We start from the raw sequence: 17,572 nt of genomic DNA, 5'->3' as shown, positions 1-17,572 counted from the left end.
TTGTTTGTTGTATCAGTGCAGCAGACCCTAGCTTTGTTTACCCCAAACGCCGTGACCTATGCTTAAAACTACGTGGGACGGACGGTTCTTGACGAGGACTTATCCTCTCATTGGCGGCAGCAGCCACATCATGCAGAATAACCTCCCCCCCTTCCCCCTATTTCATCAAACAACTCATTACTTATAAACCATGGCGTCATTCTTCAGATACTTCTATGCCTGAACAGACTGGCCCATCAACTTTGGGTTCTCGGGGGCGGCGGCCATGATCATGTTAGGACCGGCGGCGGCGTCCGGGGCTTGGCGGTAGAGAATGATTTCCGACTGCTTGAAATACCGCCGCGCATCTGGTGTTCGATTGTTAGCTTGCATTTAATCAAAGACATAACCATAAAACGGGTGGTTGTGGCTTGCCTTCGTCGATGAGCACGAGACTGAGGTAGTACCGGGTGGAGAACTTCTTGTTCACGTCCCGGAACGTGGGTGTCAGGTCGAAGCCGCCGAGGAAGAGGCGGATGGGGATCGTCTCTCCTCTCGAGGGCGAGCCATCCATAATCTTTGTGCCGAGAGAGTCAGTACACAGAACCATTAAAAGTTGGAGGAGAGCATTATCCGGAGCCACAAACTCACCTCGAACCGCACCAGGGTCTCGCTCTCATTATACTGATTCGGCGCGGCGCCCGTCGTCTCCCTCCGGATGATGGACAGCTCCATGTGTTTTATCTTGAGGCGGACGAGCAAAAAGTATATGCGCCCGACGATAACGTCCTTTAGGTGGTATTTGGATTTCGAGTACTCAAACTCGATGTGGAGGCAGTCCTCGATGCCGACGTCCATCTTGATGGACGAGTTCATCTCGGGGGGTATGCGGTACGAGTAGACCCAAATGTCCTTTTCGCGGATAACGTCGGCCATGCGGCGGGAGACGGTGACGCGGACAAAGTAGCGCAGCTTGACGTTGATGCCGTTGTACGACTCGTACTGCTTCTCGACGTTTTTGAAGTTGAAGTCGAACGTCTGCGGGTGCTGCAGCTCGCCCGGGGCCGCGAGCTCCTGGACGAGGGAGAGGAATTCGTAGTGGTTTCCGCGGTCAAAGAACATTTCTGCGCAGAGGAAAAAGATGGGAGTATTAGTATCGGGCGAAAGGCGGGAGAGGTTCTTGGGGGTCGCTCGCTCAGAAAGACTCACCTATCGTGCCGATGAATTGGACCTTGATGCCGGTGTGTTCTAGCCGCTTGCCGTCCTTGGGTCTGATGGTGACGGCGCCCTTGACGGACTCGCCGTCCATGTACAGCGGCGCCTTCTCGCGCCGGTTCTTGTCGAGCTTGACATCGACCATGGACCGCTCGTCGGCGTCCTCCAGCACAATGTCGATGTCGACGGGGGTTGAGAAGAAGTACGACATCTTGGCTTATGCGGGGGAATGCCCGGATCTCGTGCGATTGTGTGGTTTCGATGCTCGGATATAAAGGGGGCGACGAATCCAAGGTCCCAATGGCTAGTGATCGGTCAGCCCGTCGAGCTTGGAATTTAATGATTGAGTTGAATTGATATCGGAGCGTCGGAGAAGGGGGGTGTCGCGGAGCTTCAAGGCTGACGTATCTGTATCTGTACGTGCACTCACTCGGCTTGCGCTGCTCCAGTCGCGCCAGCCCGGGCAGCTATCGAGAAGTGGGCAGCAACTGGAGCTGTAGGGAGTGCATCCTCCCATTGGCCAGTACCGACACGTGACTGTGCTAGGCAGTCATCCTCAGTACTTGAGGCTGGTGACCCGGAGCTGTGGCTGGGGCTCGACGGCCATGCCCCGGACGGTCAGGATCCGTCCTTCTCCACTAGGCCCGGGCAGCCGGGCGGTCGGCCAGAGAATCAATTACGCACAGACCATGGTTTTGCCCTCACGTGCACACAAGCCCTCGCTAGAACTTTTGCACCCCACACCCGAAAATTGAATCGCGACTGCCAGACTCCCCGACTTGGAACTTTTTTGAAAGTGAAGAATTGTCCCTCATCGCCCAACGAACGACCAGTCGCCCAGTAGATCGCCCAGCCGACAGCCCTCCTCCCCCCCGACGTCAAGATGAGATACATCCACTCCCAAGAGAGCCTGACGGTTCCCGAGAATGGTATGTAAAGCAATGCCGTCGTCGTCGTCTCCTTGACGATCGATTGAGCACACAACACAACGAAAATACTCCTCCCCCACGATGCGGCCCCCTGCGAGCTCCGCCGGGTTTTGAACTTCACGATACTATATCACCTATTTGTCGCCATTCGCACTTCGAGTCTCTCGCCTTCCTCTGTCATGGCCGCAACCTCATGCCTTTGGCAACATGGTCGCTGGCGCAAAAAATGGAAAACCACAACCACATCACAATGGCAGAGGGATTGGGGAGGCTTGAGGCGGACAAGGCAACATTTGGGTTTTGGGGTTGAAGAGTTTTAGACTGTGGATGAGCTCGAAAGGAGCAGTAGTGGCAGGCAATCGAATGCATGCTGACTTGGATTCTCCAAACAGTCAAGGTTCACATCAAGTCCCGCATCGTCACCGTTGAGGGCCCCCGTGGTAAGTACAAGACTCTCCTCCGAACGCGATATCTCCCGAGACGTTGCGAACGGCCGGCCCTAGCTGTTCCTGCTCTGCGCAAGCAGAGCGCAACGGCTTCAGTGCGGCAGCACCCCTCACCAAACCGATATGGCTAACACCCGTCACCAGGCAAGCTCGTGAAGGACCTGTCCCACTTGGCTGTCAACTTCTCCCAGCCGGTCAAGGGCACCATCAACATTGAGATCCACCACGGCTCAAGAAAGAACGTTGCCACTCTCCGCACCGTCCGCACCCTCATCAACAACCTGATCGTCGGTGTCACCAAGGGCTTCAAGTACAAGATGCGCTACGTCTACGCCCATTTCCCCATCAACGTCAACCTGGAGAAGGACTCCGAGACTGGTCTGTGGGAGGTCGAGATCCGGTATGTTTGCACAATGATTCTATACCCGATGATTGCGAGAGACTGATCTGTTCACTTTAGCAACTTCATTGGCGAGAAGCTCGTCCGCAAGGTCATCATGCGCGAGGGCGTCGACGTCGAGGTCTCCAAGGCCCAGAAGGACGAGCTCGTCCTCTTCGGCAACTCCCTCGAGGCTGTCTCCCAGTCCGCTGCCGATATCCAGCAGATCTGCAAGGTCCGCAACAAGGATATCCGTAAGTTCTTGGACGGCATGTACGTCTCCGAGAAGGGCAACATTGAGGAGGAGGCTTAAATGCATCTTTTTCCACTCAACGTATAATCCCTCTCGATGAATCAATAAAAACGAAGGTATTGATTGATGTATGAGCCGGAGGAGGGGAGCAAAACCAAAACAAAAAGGGTCAAAACAGGTCATGTTTTTCGAGGCAAATGCAAAAATCAAACTAGGGTTTCTGGGTCTTACACACAACACAATTGGCGTGGCCGGGGTTCCATTTTTCACTTTGCATCGTGTAGCGCAGGGCTACCATGAATCACATCAAAAGTCAAGAAGACGTTGCCTGCTCCCCTCTCTGAGCAGTATATCCCACAACACCTCATTATATACCCTACTCGCATGAGACATTCTTCATGGTGAAATGATACCCACTCAAACTTAAAGGACTCTTCCCTGCTGGCTGTTTTGTGAGAAAATGTACTTGCGGATTTAGGATATCTTACACTGTAGACAATGCGTCCACATATCCTGCCTCGTGACTGAACGACATGAGCGCAGCTATTTTCACAGTAAGGTGGGATTTCCGTGACGGTGTAGCTCTTGACTCATCTCGTCATCCTGATGAACTAAAAATTCAGCCAAGCTTGACCAGATTATGGCCTCATGAGAGTTGCCATCCTCTCGCTCGACTCTTCACAGCATTTGTCTACTGGCACACACATACCCAATACTACATTTCCTCTTCAGATGCAACGTCAATCAACTGTAGTTCCATACATCCGCCCAATAGTCCCAAGGTTGAACGACACCAAAAGAAAGAAGGAAAAAAAGCACGAAATGTCTCATAACCAAAAGAAATTGACCAGCCTGGGGGTCGAACCCAGAATCTCCTGATACTTTGTCAACGTTTTCCTCGCCCTAGACGAACGAGGGTAAACGCAATCGTAGTCAGACGCCTTGCCATTGGGCCAACCGGCCACTAGCGAATAGTGGGATGAAGAAAAGGACACCGGAATTGGCTCTGTGTTGGCAAATGCTCCACGAGGAGGGCAAAGAAATCTCTTTCCCGAAGGTGGAGATCTCGCATTGCAGACTTACACCTAGACTTAGACCTCGTATACCCCGACACACGCACACGCAGAGACGTACGCATCAGACGGCCCGAACGCGAAAACGCAGACCGCACATGGAAAACTCGCTTGGTTCCATGCATGGTCAAACGCGCTCGCAGTGCGCAAGCGCCGCATGTTCATCTCAACTTTGTCGACTCTTACACGGCTTCCCCGAGAAAGCTTCAGCAGTGTGGCTGCATACACACTTGAGCTTGAAGCAACAACACGACAGGAAGGCGATACGGCAACGAGCAAATGTTGTAATCAGAGAGCCCAATCGAAGAATTTAGTTTCCATTCCATGCATTAAGGGCGTCGAGAAGTTTCGTCTATGCCATCAAATCGTTCTAAACATCGTACATGCTATGCGGGTTTTGGAGGATGGGTAGACAAAGTCAGCCACACCAAGGAAAATGAAGTAGGAAACGCTCAATGTCCAAAGAGATGACCCTCCTCACATCCATAGTCTTCGTGGCCATTTCCAAGCCCCTTCGTCACTCTCCACCCAGTTTTCATGTCTCTCGTCATTCTTTCATTCCCCTCTTCGTCGCCGAATGTCTCGTCTCTCGTGCCTTGTAGTTTCCATCACCGTGCTATCAAAAGCCCGGTGGGATTATGATCTCCTCCCTTAACGCCAAAAAGAAAAATAGAAAGCAATAATACCAGTTTATGTACGTTCAAAGCATGTTCGGGGCTTCCGCCGCCTTGTAAAAAGGCAGCCGACAGCATATGCAATTCGACCGAGGTCGCCAAAGAACTTGGGGTGCTACCTCCGTGAGTGGCGCGTCGTGTGTGTGCCGCGTGTGTGGCCGGTGCGGTGAGTTCTTCCACCCGAGCTAGAGCTGCCTAGGTAGGACGTCAGATCCGATCGATCCCGAGAATCCCATGAAGACTCACTGGGACTTGTCCCCGTGTACGAGTAGTACGAGTCGGTGTAGCTCGACCGAGGCTTGGCCTTCGGCTTGTCCTTCTTAAGATTCAAGAGCGCCAACATGGTTGCTGCGGCGGCTCCCAGGCCCAACCACTTGGCGCCTTCCTTCTTCTCTTCCTTGCGACGAGCAGCCGGGGCGGGACGACCGCCACCTGCGAACCAGCCGCCGTGCGAGGGGCGACCAGAGTGGGCAGATGGCATGCGGCTGCCGTGACGCGAGTATCTCTCCTCAACCACCTCGACTCGTTCGCGGCTGTGGCTGTGCTCCTTCTTCTTCTTGCCAAAGATGAGACCCCACAGGCCGCGGGCGATACAACAGAAGCAGAGAAGCATGAGAAGACCGAGACCTGCAAGCGTGCCGATAACAATACCGGCGATGGCGCCGCCGCTCAATCCTCCACCAGTACCCTCGTTGGTGATGGGTACGACTGTGCCGGTGCTGGTTGCTGAGGCGGCGGTGCCGGTGGCCCCGGTGCTCGTGATGCGGTAAGGAGCAGAGTATTGGGTGGTGATTGTATGGCCTCCCGATGTAATTGTAGTGACGCCTCCGCCCCAGCCATCGCGCTGAGCGCATTGCCCTGAGTAGGCACAGTACTGGTTGGCGGCGCAGCAAATGCTGCCACAGGCCGTCTCTCCACTACTCTGAGGAACACAGGTGGCCCCGGTGCCTCCCCCAGCTGCCCCTGTTGTCACTGCAGGCCAGTTTGTCGATATTGTGCTGGTAAAGGTGTTCGTCTCAGTCCATGTCGTGGTGTAAATGCCGTAGCCTCCACCTCCGCTCACGGTGCTGCAGCCAGCGATGTTGTTAACGGTGTAGCACTGCTCTCCAGATCCACAGCAGTATTGAGAGTCGGCTCCACAACGTTGAACGCAATCGCGCTTCATAAAATGGTCGCCCAAATTGTAGAAGAGGTTGTTTGCGACGTTTTGGAGAGGATAAGGGTGGGCGAACACCGGAGTGGGGGCGGACACCAAGAGAAGAAGGCCGGCGACCAGAGGGGCCGCTGCCGACTGCTTGCGCCATGCCATTATTTCTGGCGGAGACCGCTGCTCGGCGTCGTCAATTGCCAGGAATGCGCAAGGCCGGGAAGACGGCGAAGTGAGAATGTAAGTCGGCTCTCACCGCGATGGCCAATTTTGTTCCGTCAATGGCGATATCGAGAGGTCCTGTCTTGTTTCGTAGCCTCGTGGGCGCCGCAAAGATTGCGAGAGTGAGGAATGTTGTAGCGGTAGGATGAGGTATTAATGGTTGGCGGGGAATGAGAAGAAGAGGGAGGGTAAGCTGATAGTATAGTCGAGGTGTGATTGAATGGTCGCGGTGTGAGCTGGCCAACCTTAGCCTGTTAGTGTGCAGAGGTATTGGCAGGTACTGAGAGCTTGGAATGTGATGATTCTTGGGTTAGATGGGAAGAAGGAACCAAGAAGTCGGGAAGAATGAAACCTGCAGGTAAGTTTGATTTAAGAGAGAGAGGGAGAGATTGAGAAGGCGCTGACTGACGGGAGTGTCGTATTACTTGGTTTGGGCAGTGGGATTGTCTTTTTTTCTTCTTGGCCGTTGCGCGGGTCGATTCCCAACCTCCCTGAAGTCCAACCTCTTGATTTTGCTGCCGCTGTCACCAGGCGCACCCACACTTCTGACACCCACAATACTACCCTCAAATAATGCAAAGTTCCGCAGGGATCTAGCTTCACCGATTAGTTTCTGGCCAATCTCTGATGAGGGTGATTGTGAAGGTTCCTCTTGAGTGCGCGATTCCGTCACACTTGCTGCTTCTTTTTATGTTCTTGTTCCTGAAGATCGGGCGCCGAGATGTGGTAACCCCTTCTCTTAGACCAAGACACCCGGGACAGACGAGGGTTATAAGTGGCCTAGTGCGGGGAGATGCCTGTATGAGTTGGCAGAAACGGGTCGTTACTCGCTGATGGTACCTTCGTGACTGGCCCGGCCCAGAGCGCCTTGGTTCCCACTTGTTTACCTGCAGGGGTCGGTCCGTCCACTGGACGACAATCGATAGGCAGAGAAAGCCTGTTCCAACCCAACTGTACGAATGAATACTCGTGGCCGTAACAATAGAGGTGCGATTGTTTGCCCTGCCGTTTGTCTCTCCCGCCGGGCAGGCCCCGTCAGGTACCGTTTCGCAGGCTTGTCACTCGCAACCGAGTAACGCAGCTAGCGAGCTCCTTCCTTGCTTACTCTTGCCATCTGGTGCCTTGCAACCATTGGCAGGGGCGCTTGTTAGCCCATCGTGAGCTGCTTCAATGAGATCATGCTCATTTCCTGCGCTGTCACATTGGTCTCCGTGTACCTCGGATCTAGTGCAGTGGTCATGACCTCTCGTGACAGAAGTTCTAGGGCAGAGGAAACGGTCTTTGACTCGTATAGGGCAGATTGGCAGCGCCATGACAGCTCTTGCGCTGGCTTCTGGCACCACGACGAGATCTCGGCAGGTGTCAGTCCGTGGGTTCCGCAACTTTGACGGCATCAAGTGTGCAAGTGAGCCCGACCGGCGGGATGGGACTCCGCGGCACCCAGGAGGGGTCATCGCCAAGTAGGCCGTGAAGTTCTGGCTAGTGACGCCTTTTTAAGATTCAAGGGACTTCTTTTCCGTATGTGCCTTGCATATTGGCGTGGGCCAGTCTTTCGTACAAGGGTCGTTCGTGTAGAGAAAAAAAAAGAAAGATGAGCAGTATTCAGCTTCATCTGGCGAGCCGAGTACCAACGATAGCTGCACTTGGGGAAAACGGGTGGTTGGGAACCGGGGCAACTGGGTCGTAGTGCTATTTGAAGTGATAGACCGTGTAAGACCAAGAGGGCAGTGAGCCTAGCTTTAGGAAGGATTCAAGTGGATGTGATTGAGGAAAACGCACCGCCACAACGCTCGATCGAGTGGATCAGCTTCATTGGCTAAGTAGAGCTTTGGTGGGTCATTGGAGCTGCCACATGTGGCTTATGTAGAAATGGACCTCAAGCCAATCATATGCCATGAGCCTGACGCTGTGACTTGAGCAAGGAAGTGACCCAAAAACTGGGCGGGCGCGGCTGCGGGCCTGCGGCTGCGGCTTGAGAGCATTACGTTCGTCAGACAGCTTCCCGCCGCAACGACCTGCGACCCTCAGCACCGCCGAATCCATCCACACCGTCCATCTCTAAACCCCCCCTCTCGGCGACATAGGTGCATCTCGAATTCAAAAAGCCGCCCGGGTCGCTACTTCCCTCGACTCGCCGCCATGTCTCTCGATCCTCCCACCTACCTGGCCTCGCTGCAGAACAACATCCGCCAGCGGCCAATCCCCTGGGATGGCGCTGTTAGAGCAGGCACCATCACAGAGGACCACCTGGCCCGCATCCGCGCTGTTGATAAGGCGAAGAAGCCCGAAGCTCGGAAGGAGATTGTAGAAGGAGATCTCGATGGCTACCGCTCCCTCTTTGTTGGTGAATCCGGAAAGCCCTCGGTGATCGAGTCCGCAGGCAAGCAAGCCAATGTCGTCCAGTATATCCTCGTCCTCTTGGCGGACCTCTTGCCCAGTACGTTCTATACCATTTCCCATTGATTCGCCAGCCTATGACTTTGGCTAGACTCTCCCTATCCTGCCCTAATTGTCCTTAAGATTAATCTATCTTGACGATCGATTCATATGCCTCAATCCCGCTAATGCTGTCGTCTTCCCAAATAGGTGTACCGTCACTCTCGAAGGCTATTTTCAAAAACACCGACCCCTACAAGCACTTTCTACCTTTGCTCGCTCACTCGAATAATACCGAGGACCCTATCCCCTTGCTCACATCGACGGCTCTAACCAAGCTCATGTCGCTCTCATTGAACGAATCGCAGGCGACCCGAAACGCCATTCCCGTGCTCCTCTCCTACCTATCTGGCCTCGCGAAGAGTTCTGATGCAGGCCTTCAGGATATCGCGGTCCAGGAATACTCATCCATTCTCTACGGACACGCCGCGAGACAACAATTCTGGAACCAAAGAAGCGAGACGATTGCGCCTCTGATTGACATCCTCAGAACAGCAGCTGGCATTGGCAGCAACGGCAGCTCCTCGGCAAGCATATGGAGCGGAACCGCGCCCACAAGAAACGCCGGATTTGAGGGTTCGCTCGGCGGCGGTGTTGGTTTGCAATTGCTATACCATGTACTACTGGTCATCTGGCAAATGAGCTTCGAAGCCGAAGATATTGGTGACGAGCTTAACGAGTAAGTACACTCTAGTCGTATGGCTTTCACAAACTAATCATGTTCAGCGAGTACGATGTTGTCTTGCTGTACACCCAGCTTTTGCGCCTCTCTCCCAAGGAGAAGACGACCCGATTGGTTGTTTCTACCCTTTTCAACTTGCTCAGCAAGAATCAGAAATCACTCCTCCCTACTGCAGTCCTTGCGCGACTACCTGCGCTCCTTGACAACCTGAGCGGCCGCCACCTGACAGACCCTGACCTACTCGAAGACGCACAAAGTCTCAAGGAACTTCTCGAGGAGTACACCAAGACAAAGACAACCTTTGACGAGTACGTCGCTGAGGTCGAGTCTGGTCACCTCCGGTGGTCACCGCCTCACAGAAGCCAGGTTTTCTGGGCCGAGAATGCGCGCAAGATTTTGGAGCACGAGAACGGAGCTATTGCGCGCCAGCTCGCCGAGATTATGAAGAAGCCGTGGGAGAACGACAAGGCAGTCCTGGCCATTGCATGCAACGATGTTGGGGCCTTGGTTAAGGAGGTGCCTGAGATGAGATACAAGCTGGAGAAGCTTGGTCTCAAGACCAGAGTTATGGAGCTAATGGGAGAGTCGGACGAAAATGTCCGTTGGGAGAGTTTGAAGGCATTGGGTGGCTGGTTGAAGTACAGCTTTGACAACTAAATTTGTTTGCGGAGCAAGATCAAACAGTATGGCTATTGGCTCACGCTCTGTGTATGTATAAACGGGGGATAGCATTACCCAGGCAGTTTAGAGTGGACCAGGAGTAGGTCGTTCCCGCATATTCCATTGTTTTTTTGTTGATCAACGCTCTCGGCCGAAATCGCGATGTGTGCCCACAGATATCTCGAGTCTGTGGATGGAACACGCCATACGGTGATGATCAGTCGAGTAGGACACTGGCACTTTGACGCGGAGCCAAGGCACAAACAACACCATTGATGAGCATCGTGGGATGTTTCTTTTGGTCCCGGGGAGGGTGATGGAGGCGTACGATGTGCGGATACAGGTGACCGCAAATCCGCGGCGGCGGATAATCACCCGAGGCGGCGAGGCCCGCCGGCCATCTACATAGACATACGCAGTAAGGTGCTTTACCTTAGTACTGGCAACGTCAGGGGTCAATTCGGCCCCTCGTCTCTTGAATTTTCCAGCTAGCCAGCCCAATGGGAAGGGTGGAGCTATGCTTAGGTAGGGAGGTACCTAAAATAAGGGGTGCGTTATGTACTCCGGAGCTTATCATACGGGCGGTACGTGCCCGGCGGGGTTGACGTTTGGCGTGGGGTGGCGCGACTGCGACCCCTCAATTATTAGTGATTCTAGATCCCAGAATATCCCAGAATGTGGGAAGATCCCAACAGAAACTCCACCTGAAAGAGCTCTCGTGGTTCAGGGTCCATAGCTTACCACAGCTTCCGGTCGCATGTCCGATCGTGTACCCTCCAACCCTTTTCCAAACGCCGAAGAGCCGTTCAGTGCCCACGAACAAAACCAGACACACCCGCTCTCGCATCCGCCGCCCACGCACACCTCTCTCTATTTTTCCCTTCTCAAACCACCACAAAAGAGACACACACAAACACAAACGAAGCACAGCTTTCTCTCTCTCTGATTGCACTCGTTGCCTACCTACTTGCACAATGGCGCCCAAGGCAATCATAGCCCCGTCGATTCTCGCGGCCGACTTTGGCCACTTTGGCCATGCGTGCTCCAAGACCATAGAGCAAGGCGCTGACTGGCTTCACGTCGATATCATGTACGGAGACCATACCCCGCTAGAAAAAAATCAGCACACAAGCATCTTGCGACCGCTTTTTTGGAAAGCCGATCGCAAAGGACTTGTTCTCTTATCCGAGCCGAGCTGTGGCTAACTTACATGGTTTTCTAGGGACGGCCACTTTGTGCCCAACATTTCATGGGGACCCGGTGTTGTCGCCAAGATCAGAGGTCATGTTGAGAAACCCATTGAGGCATGGGGAAAGGGCACATTTGACTGTCATATGATGGTTTCCGAGGTAATTGCTTTCCCTCTGCCCTGGGCTCATGTTTTTTGGGGTCGCCGAAAGCCCATTTGCGGTAACCCGGCATATTACAACGCGCCTACTAACGCATCCGTCGATTTAGCCCAAGAAATGGGTCAAGGGCATGAAGGAGGCCGGCGCAGACCTGTACTGCTTCCACTACGAGGCCGCATTTTCCTCTGACTCCGACAACCCAGAGGTCCAATCCGACGAGAAGACGAACCCCCGCGCCCTGATCCGCTACATTCACGAGCAGGGCATATTAGCCGGCGTGGCTCTGAAGCCCGCAACCTCGGTCGACGTTGTGTGGGAGCTCCTCGAGAGTGAAGACCCACTCGAGAGACCAGACGTGAGTTATTGCCCTTTTTTTTCTTCTTACGAGCAGCTGTTACACACACCACAAGATGGGGTCTCCGCGAAGGCGCATTAGGCTGACAGGGGGTTCTCTCCACAACCGCAGATGGTCCTGATCATGACAGTCGAGCCCGGTTTCGGCGGACAGAAGTTCATGGCCTCTGAGCTGCCCAAGGTCCAGGCCCTCCGCGAGCGGTACCCGGAGCTCAACATCGAGGTCGACGGCGGCCTGACGGGTTCCACCGTCGGCCAGGCTGCCGACGCGGGCGCCAATGTCATCGTTGCTGGCAGCGCTGTCTTTGGTGCCCAGGACCCCGCAGAGGTCATTAAGATCCTCAGACAAGCCGTCGAGAAGAAGACTGGCAAGCTCTGAGAGAGATCGGAATCGGAGTCCCCACACCACCAAAACCCCGACTTTTTCTCTCACGGCCACGTTTTTACGACTTTTTTCCTTTTTTTTGTTGGTATTTCTGTCCTCTATAAAAAGCTATGGGAGCCATGATTTATGTTCAGCGTATATAGATATCAGGCGGACAGCAACTTTCCGGTGGTATGCCGGAGTTACAGGTCTTTCTAATCCTAATTCTATCACATTATACACTATTATTTGGTCTTTTGTTGCAATACCTTATCCAAGGCCGCAATAAACCCCTTGATTTCGTCGACTATGGCTGATTAGCATAACTCACAGGTTGGATAAGGTGCACACATGACTTACGGCTGTTGTAATGCACCATGCTAACCCGAATAATGCCGTCGGCAGGGTCGAGTTGCAGAATCTCTTTGATCAGCCGGTACGAGTAGAAGTGGCCCCATCGGAAGGCAAACTCGGACTCGTTCTCTACGGCATTGACGAGGTCCTTGGTGCCCCACCCCTGCACTCGGAAGCTGATTGTCGGAACGCGGCGGTCGGTGCCGGCATCGGTCTCGCCGTAGATCGTCACGTCGCCCCGGCCGTTGAGGTACTCGAGCAGAGTAGTCTGGAGCTGCCCCTCCTGCTCGACTTTCTCCCTCCAGCCTTGGGAGTCGGGCGTGCCCAGGTACTCCAGCACCCGCGGGACGGCCGAGACCAGCTCGTAGCTGCCGCCCGCGAGCCCGAGCTTCCCCTCGAGGGACTCGCTCGGGTTGAAGAAGTGGCCGATGGAGCGCATGTGCGCGTCCTGCGCGGCCCGGCTCGCGTACAGCATGGCCGTGTGCGGGCCGTAGACCTTGTACCACGAAAATGCGTAAAAGTCGACGCCGAGGGCTTTGACGTCGATGGGCCGGTGCGGGGCGTAGGCCACGCCGTCGACGCAGACGAGGCCTTTCGGGGTGGAGGCGTGGACGAGGGAGGCTACGGAGGCGACGTCGTGGATCGTGCCTAGGATGTTGCTCGCGTGCGTGAGGGTTACCAGGCGGGTCTTGTCCGAGAGTAGGGGCTTCAGGTTCTCTGTTGTTAGCTTTGGGTTCGTTGTCGAGGATGCGTCTGTGGGCTTCCACCACTTTAGCTCGAGTCCTTGGCGGGCGGCGAGATCGACCCAGGAGGCGATGTTGGCTTCGTGGTCGACTGCTGATACGACAATTTCGTCGCCCTTGTCAAAGGTGAAGGTGTGGGATAGGTTGCGGAAGAGCTGAGTTGTCGAGGCACCAAAGACTGCCCCCCCTTATGTTAGTGTTTCTGTCACAAATAAGTTTTGGACATATTGATTTACCGATTTCGTCAGAGGATGCGTTGATGTACTTTGCGCCGGCCTGGTAGCCTTCGCCATAGGAGGCCGTCGCCTTCTGGCCGACTTTGTAAGACGCGCCTAGCTGGACGTTGCTTTGTGTGAGATAGTCCCGGATGCTGAGGCGTCATGTGAGCGAGATTTGAGCATTTGAGTTTGGAGAGTACAGGGGACATACGACTCAATGACTGTGGCCAGCGTCTGACTTCCACCTGCATTATCGAAGAAGACCTGGTCTTGGCCTATGGCAGGGAACTTGCTTCTAACAGCAGCGATGTCTATCTGGGATGCCATATTGAATGCCTTGTATTGTCTGCTGAAGATGTACAAGATAATTTCAATATATGCAAGAAATTGTCACAGTTTAATAGAAAGTTGAGAGGAAATGAAGCTATCGTGATGGAAGCAAGTCCAAGTATTGAAGATGTGAGATTACGATAGCAGTTGCGGGGCAGGGCGTAATGGACGTAAATGACTGGGTTCAGATGATTAGGGAACTGCCCAATTGAGAAGTGAAGCGGCCTTGGAAAGCCCGCAATTTACAGAAAGCCAATTGATCTAGTGTTTCCATGGATGCATGACGTTTTGCAGTGCGGGCGAAGGAACAACCTCAGTGCGATGCTTGCTCGTGGGCGGGGGAGGAGAAGAGGATAGAGGGGCAGCGCGAGAGGAGGAAGTGTGGGGCGCGGGGTTTCGGCGGTTGGGCCCGGCTCGCCCGAAGCTTGCCCGCCCGCCGTGCCATCTTCCCGTCCGGCTTTTGGGTGAAAGAGCTTCCGATGCCAAGCGCCGTTGCACACTTTCATCGCCAATCCTTGATTACGGTTTCCTTTAGTCAGAGAAATGGTTCCCGATCTGCCAATAGATTCAGAGGGAATTGAGAGAAGTTGAGTTGAGGTGACTGCCGCTTATTTGACTCCCACCCTCTCTTTTATGCATTGCTTCTGGAAGACGCAGCTCATGCAAACCTCAAGCGCCAGGAGCGAATCGTGCATGTCTGGTCTGTCTGGACACCGGCATTGGCTGTCTCCTCGCCAGCCTGGCGGTACTCAATGGCTGCGCAGGAGAGCCAAGCAACCGGCGCTTGCACCGTTATGCGGATGAGTTTCTGGACAATACAGTGTGTGAACAGAGAGTCAATCTTCTCGCCAGCTCTGATCATTGGCCACGCCGGCACTGTACGGCGGTGTACCCAGAAGCCCCCCCGACGGGACCGTTAAAGTGCCCCCGCCATCTGCTGAGCGAATGCTCATGGAGAGGCGCTTTTGCAAGCTTTGCAGGGGCCAACGGTGGGACGGTACTAAGCCCATGGGACGATTTGGCGCGAAAACAGCTGCTGGGAGAAAAACTTTATGTGGGACCTCAGCCCACGTTCGGTTCCGATCAGCGACAGACGGTTCAGCGCTGGGGTCGTCACAAAATATTGAAATTCTGGGAGGCTGCCGACAACCTTTCCCCTTCTCTCAACTGTCTCCAAGAGGTTGTCCCTACTCTATCAATCACCCAAGATGAAGCGCAAGGCTAGTTCACGAATCGACGACAAGAGAGCGTCCAAGAAGAAGACCAAGACGAGTTAGCCATCCCTACAACAAGCTCAGCTTTTTTTCCTTGCCCCGATGTCGTCACTAACACCGAACTTTCTTTCGCTCCACGCGCAGCTCTCTCGGCCGATGTCGCAAAGTCGAGATTCCGCAAGGGTCTCTTTGACAAGAAGGTTCACGACGCCTACACGAAGCAGTACGCCGAATCGAGTCCCTACAAGCACTCCGTCATCGACGGCCTCGTCGACGACGCCCTCCTGCGCTCCGTCCGCGACGAGATTCGCGAAAACGTCTCCTTCACCCCGAAAGAGACCGACATCTACAAGATCCACCAGTCGGGCGACCTCGCCAACCTCGACGGCCTCGACGATGACGCCCTCGCCAAGCTCCCGAGCCTGCTGTCGCTCCGCGACGCAATCTACTCTGAGACTTTCCGCGACTACGTCTCCCACATCACCGGCTGCGGACCCCTGAGCGGCCGCAAGACCGACATGGCCATTAACGTCTACACCCCCGGCTGCTACCTCTTATGCCACGACGACGTCATTGGCAGCCGCAAGGTCAGCTACATCCTCTACCTCACCGACCCGGACACGCCATGGAAGCCTGAGTGGGGCGGCGCCCTGCGCCTGTTCCCCGTGCTCGAGCAGGAAGGCAAGGACGGCGAGATTGCAAAGACGCCCGCGCCGGACCACTCCAAGGTCATCCCGCCCGCGTGGAACCAGCTCTCCTTCTTCGCCGTGCAGCCCGGCGAATCCTTCCACGACGTCGAGGAGGTCTACCACGCCGACACGAAGGCCCAGCTCGAGGCCGAGGGCGGCCGCGTCCGCATGGCCATCTCGGGCTGGTTCCACATCCCCCAGATCGGGGAGGACGGCTACGTCGAGGGCGCCGAGGAGAAGCAGGTCAAGAACTCGGGGCTCATGCAGCTCCAGGGTAACCCGGACCAGCACGACACACCGCAGGCGCGGCCCGTGAAGGTGGACAAGCCCAAGGCCAGCCTCGAAGGGTTCGATGAGGCTGGGCTCGAGTTTCTGCTCAAGTACATTGCGCCGACGTACCTTACCCCGGATACCCTGGAGCAGATCTCGGAGCATTTCGAGGAGAACTCGAGCATCACGCTCCCCAACATACTCTCGAAAAAGTTCTCCGCCAGGCTCAAGGAGTACATTGAATCCCAAGAGAGTGCCGACCACACCCTCCCAGTTAACGATAGCGAGGCCATCGAGAAGAAGTCTGCGTGGCGCGTCGCCCGTCCCCCGCACAAGCACCGCTTCCTCTACCAGCAGCCCGCGGGCGCCGACGAGCTGCGCAGCGCGCAGGAGGAGAACCCGCTCACGGAGCTGCTCGACCACCTGCTCCCCTCGCGGCAGTTCCGCGAGTGGCTGCAGGTCGCCACGGGCACTGTCGTGGAGAGCCACGAGTTCCTCGCGCGCCGGTTCCGTCGCGGGCAGGATTATACCCTGGCCACGGGCCACGATGGGAAGCCCCGTCTCGAGTTCAACCTCGGAATTACCCCGTCCAAGGGCTGGGGTGACGAGGAAGAGGAAGAGGAGGAGAAGCCTGAAGAGGAAGAGCAAGAAGAGGCAAAGCCCAATGGAAAATCATCAAAGAAGCGCAACAAGGGCAAAGGTAAAGCCAAGGCCGAGCCCGAGCCCGCGCCAGAAGAAAAAGAAGACGAAGAAGAGACAGAGGTCGGCGGACACGAGGTCTACATGGCGGGCGACGACGGCGAAGAGGACGAGGACGCGGCGATTTACAAGTCGTCGGGCGACGACGACAACATCCTCTTCTTCCAGGCCGCCGCGTGGAACAAGCTCACGCTCGTGCTCCGCGACAGCGGCACGCTGCGGTTCGTAAAGTACGTCGGGCGCGCCGCCAAGGGGGACCGGTGGGACGTCTCGGGCGCGCTCGATATCGAGGATGAGGACGAGGAGGGCGCGAAGAATGGTGATGGTGGTGTTGATGACGGGGAGGAGTCTGAGGAGGAGTGGAATGGGTTCTCTGATTCACCTGCTGCGCAGACGAGCGATAGCGACTGAAGAGTTTGGCCCTGATACGTTGTGTGGGTGGGTGTATACACACGTAATGTACATCTCGCCTGATGTTTTGGTTTTAGGGATTTACACGGCTAGACACAAAAAGTTATGAGTTACAATACATGATTGTCCCAATCGCAAACCTCATCCCTTGTGTTGACATGATGACATAACCTCGACGATAGGCGTAAGCCTGGATGATGGATACGACAGACGTTCAAAAGCCCCTTGCCAGGAGAGTACTGGTGCGATTCGATTCGCAAAGATGCTATAAAAGAAACACGAAGAAGTGAATCTACTAGCAACTCGAATTTCCTACAGCTGAAAAGATAAAAATAATAACTCATAGGATTCCGCTACCCTTTGCCCATGCGCCCCCCATAAAACGCCTGTTTCTTTCAAATGCAAAGTCCTTGCCCATATGACGAGTTCCAAAAAAGTCTAGCAAATGCTTATAATGCAGCTTGCGACGACAAGAACCAATG

General features: G+C 54.9%; 7 protein-coding genes across 7 annotated transcripts; 4 read left to right on the top strand and 3 right to left on the bottom strand.

Annotated features, from left to right (window-relative positions):
* Positions 1-213: 213 nt before the first annotated feature.
* On the bottom strand, positions 214-1,405 carry CTAM01_06722 (vacuolar protein sorting-associated protein 26; the record flags this gene model as incomplete). The annotated part of the gene is made up of 4 exons (XM_060522748.1): positions 214-347; positions 436-556; positions 631-1,103; positions 1,189-1,405. The coding sequence occupies 4 exons, from the start codon at positions 1,403-1,405 to the stop codon at positions 214-216; spliced, it is 945 nt and encodes a 314-aa protein (XP_060382593.1).
* A 672-nt stretch (positions 1,406-2,077) lies between these two features.
* Positions 2,078-3,261, top strand: CTAM01_06721 (ribosomal protein L6; the record flags this gene model as incomplete). Its single annotated transcript, XM_060522747.1, has 4 exons — positions 2,078-2,123; positions 2,516-2,563; positions 2,714-2,969; positions 3,030-3,261. The coding sequence occupies 4 exons, from the start codon at positions 2,078-2,080 to the stop codon at positions 3,259-3,261; spliced, it is 582 nt and encodes a 193-aa protein (XP_060382592.1).
* Positions 3,262-5,063: 1,802 nt separating this feature from the next.
* Positions 5,064-6,257, bottom strand: CTAM01_06720 (uncharacterized protein; the record flags this gene model as incomplete). The annotated part of the gene is made up of 1 exon (XM_060522746.1): positions 5,064-6,257. One exon carries the CDS (start codon positions 6,255-6,257, stop codon positions 5,064-5,066), a length of 1,194 nt encoding a protein of 397 aa, XP_060382591.1.
* Positions 6,258-8,315: 2,058 nt separating this feature from the next.
* On the top strand, positions 8,316-10,092 carry CTAM01_06719 (V-ATPase subunit H; the record flags this gene model as incomplete). The annotated part of the gene is made up of 3 exons (XM_060522745.1): positions 8,316-8,754; positions 8,904-9,432; positions 9,480-10,092. Coding segments are annotated over 3 exons (1,581 nt in total), but the record flags the coding sequence as incomplete, so codon positions are not given.
* A 977-nt stretch (positions 10,093-11,069) lies between these two features.
* CTAM01_06718 (ribulose-phosphate 3-epimerase) lies at positions 11,070-12,177 on the top strand (the record flags this gene model as incomplete). Its single annotated transcript, XM_060522744.1, has 4 exons — positions 11,070-11,185; positions 11,318-11,444; positions 11,554-11,799; positions 11,911-12,177. The coding sequence occupies 4 exons, from the start codon at positions 11,070-11,072 to the stop codon at positions 12,175-12,177; spliced, it is 756 nt and encodes a 251-aa protein (XP_060382589.1).
* Positions 12,178-12,407: 230 nt separating this feature from the next.
* On the bottom strand, positions 12,408-13,804 carry CTAM01_06717 (aminotransferase class-V; the record flags this gene model as incomplete). The annotated part of the gene is made up of 4 exons (XM_060522743.1): positions 12,408-12,469; positions 12,523-13,437; positions 13,496-13,629; positions 13,689-13,804. The coding sequence occupies 4 exons, from the start codon at positions 13,802-13,804 to the stop codon at positions 12,408-12,410; spliced, it is 1,227 nt and encodes a 408-aa protein (XP_060382588.1).
* Positions 13,805-15,015: 1,211 nt separating this feature from the next.
* On the top strand, positions 15,016-17,090 carry CTAM01_06716 (uncharacterized protein; the record flags this gene model as incomplete). The annotated part of the gene is made up of 2 exons (XM_060522742.1): positions 15,016-15,079; positions 15,166-17,090. 2 exons carry the CDS (start codon positions 15,016-15,018, stop codon positions 17,088-17,090), a joined length of 1,989 nt encoding a protein of 662 aa, XP_060382587.1.
* Between the last annotated feature and the right edge of the window lie 482 nt (positions 17,091-17,572).

This window comes from Colletotrichum tamarilloi (genome assembly GCF_030869305.1).
Source record: "Colletotrichum tamarilloi strain Tom-12 chromosome Unknown Scaffold_19.1, whole genome shotgun sequence".
NCBI lineage: Eukaryota > Fungi > Ascomycota > Sordariomycetes > Glomerellales > Glomerellaceae > Colletotrichum > Colletotrichum tamarilloi.
Note: the sequence above shows the minus strand (reverse complement) of the source record. Positions and strands in the feature narration are given on the sequence as shown.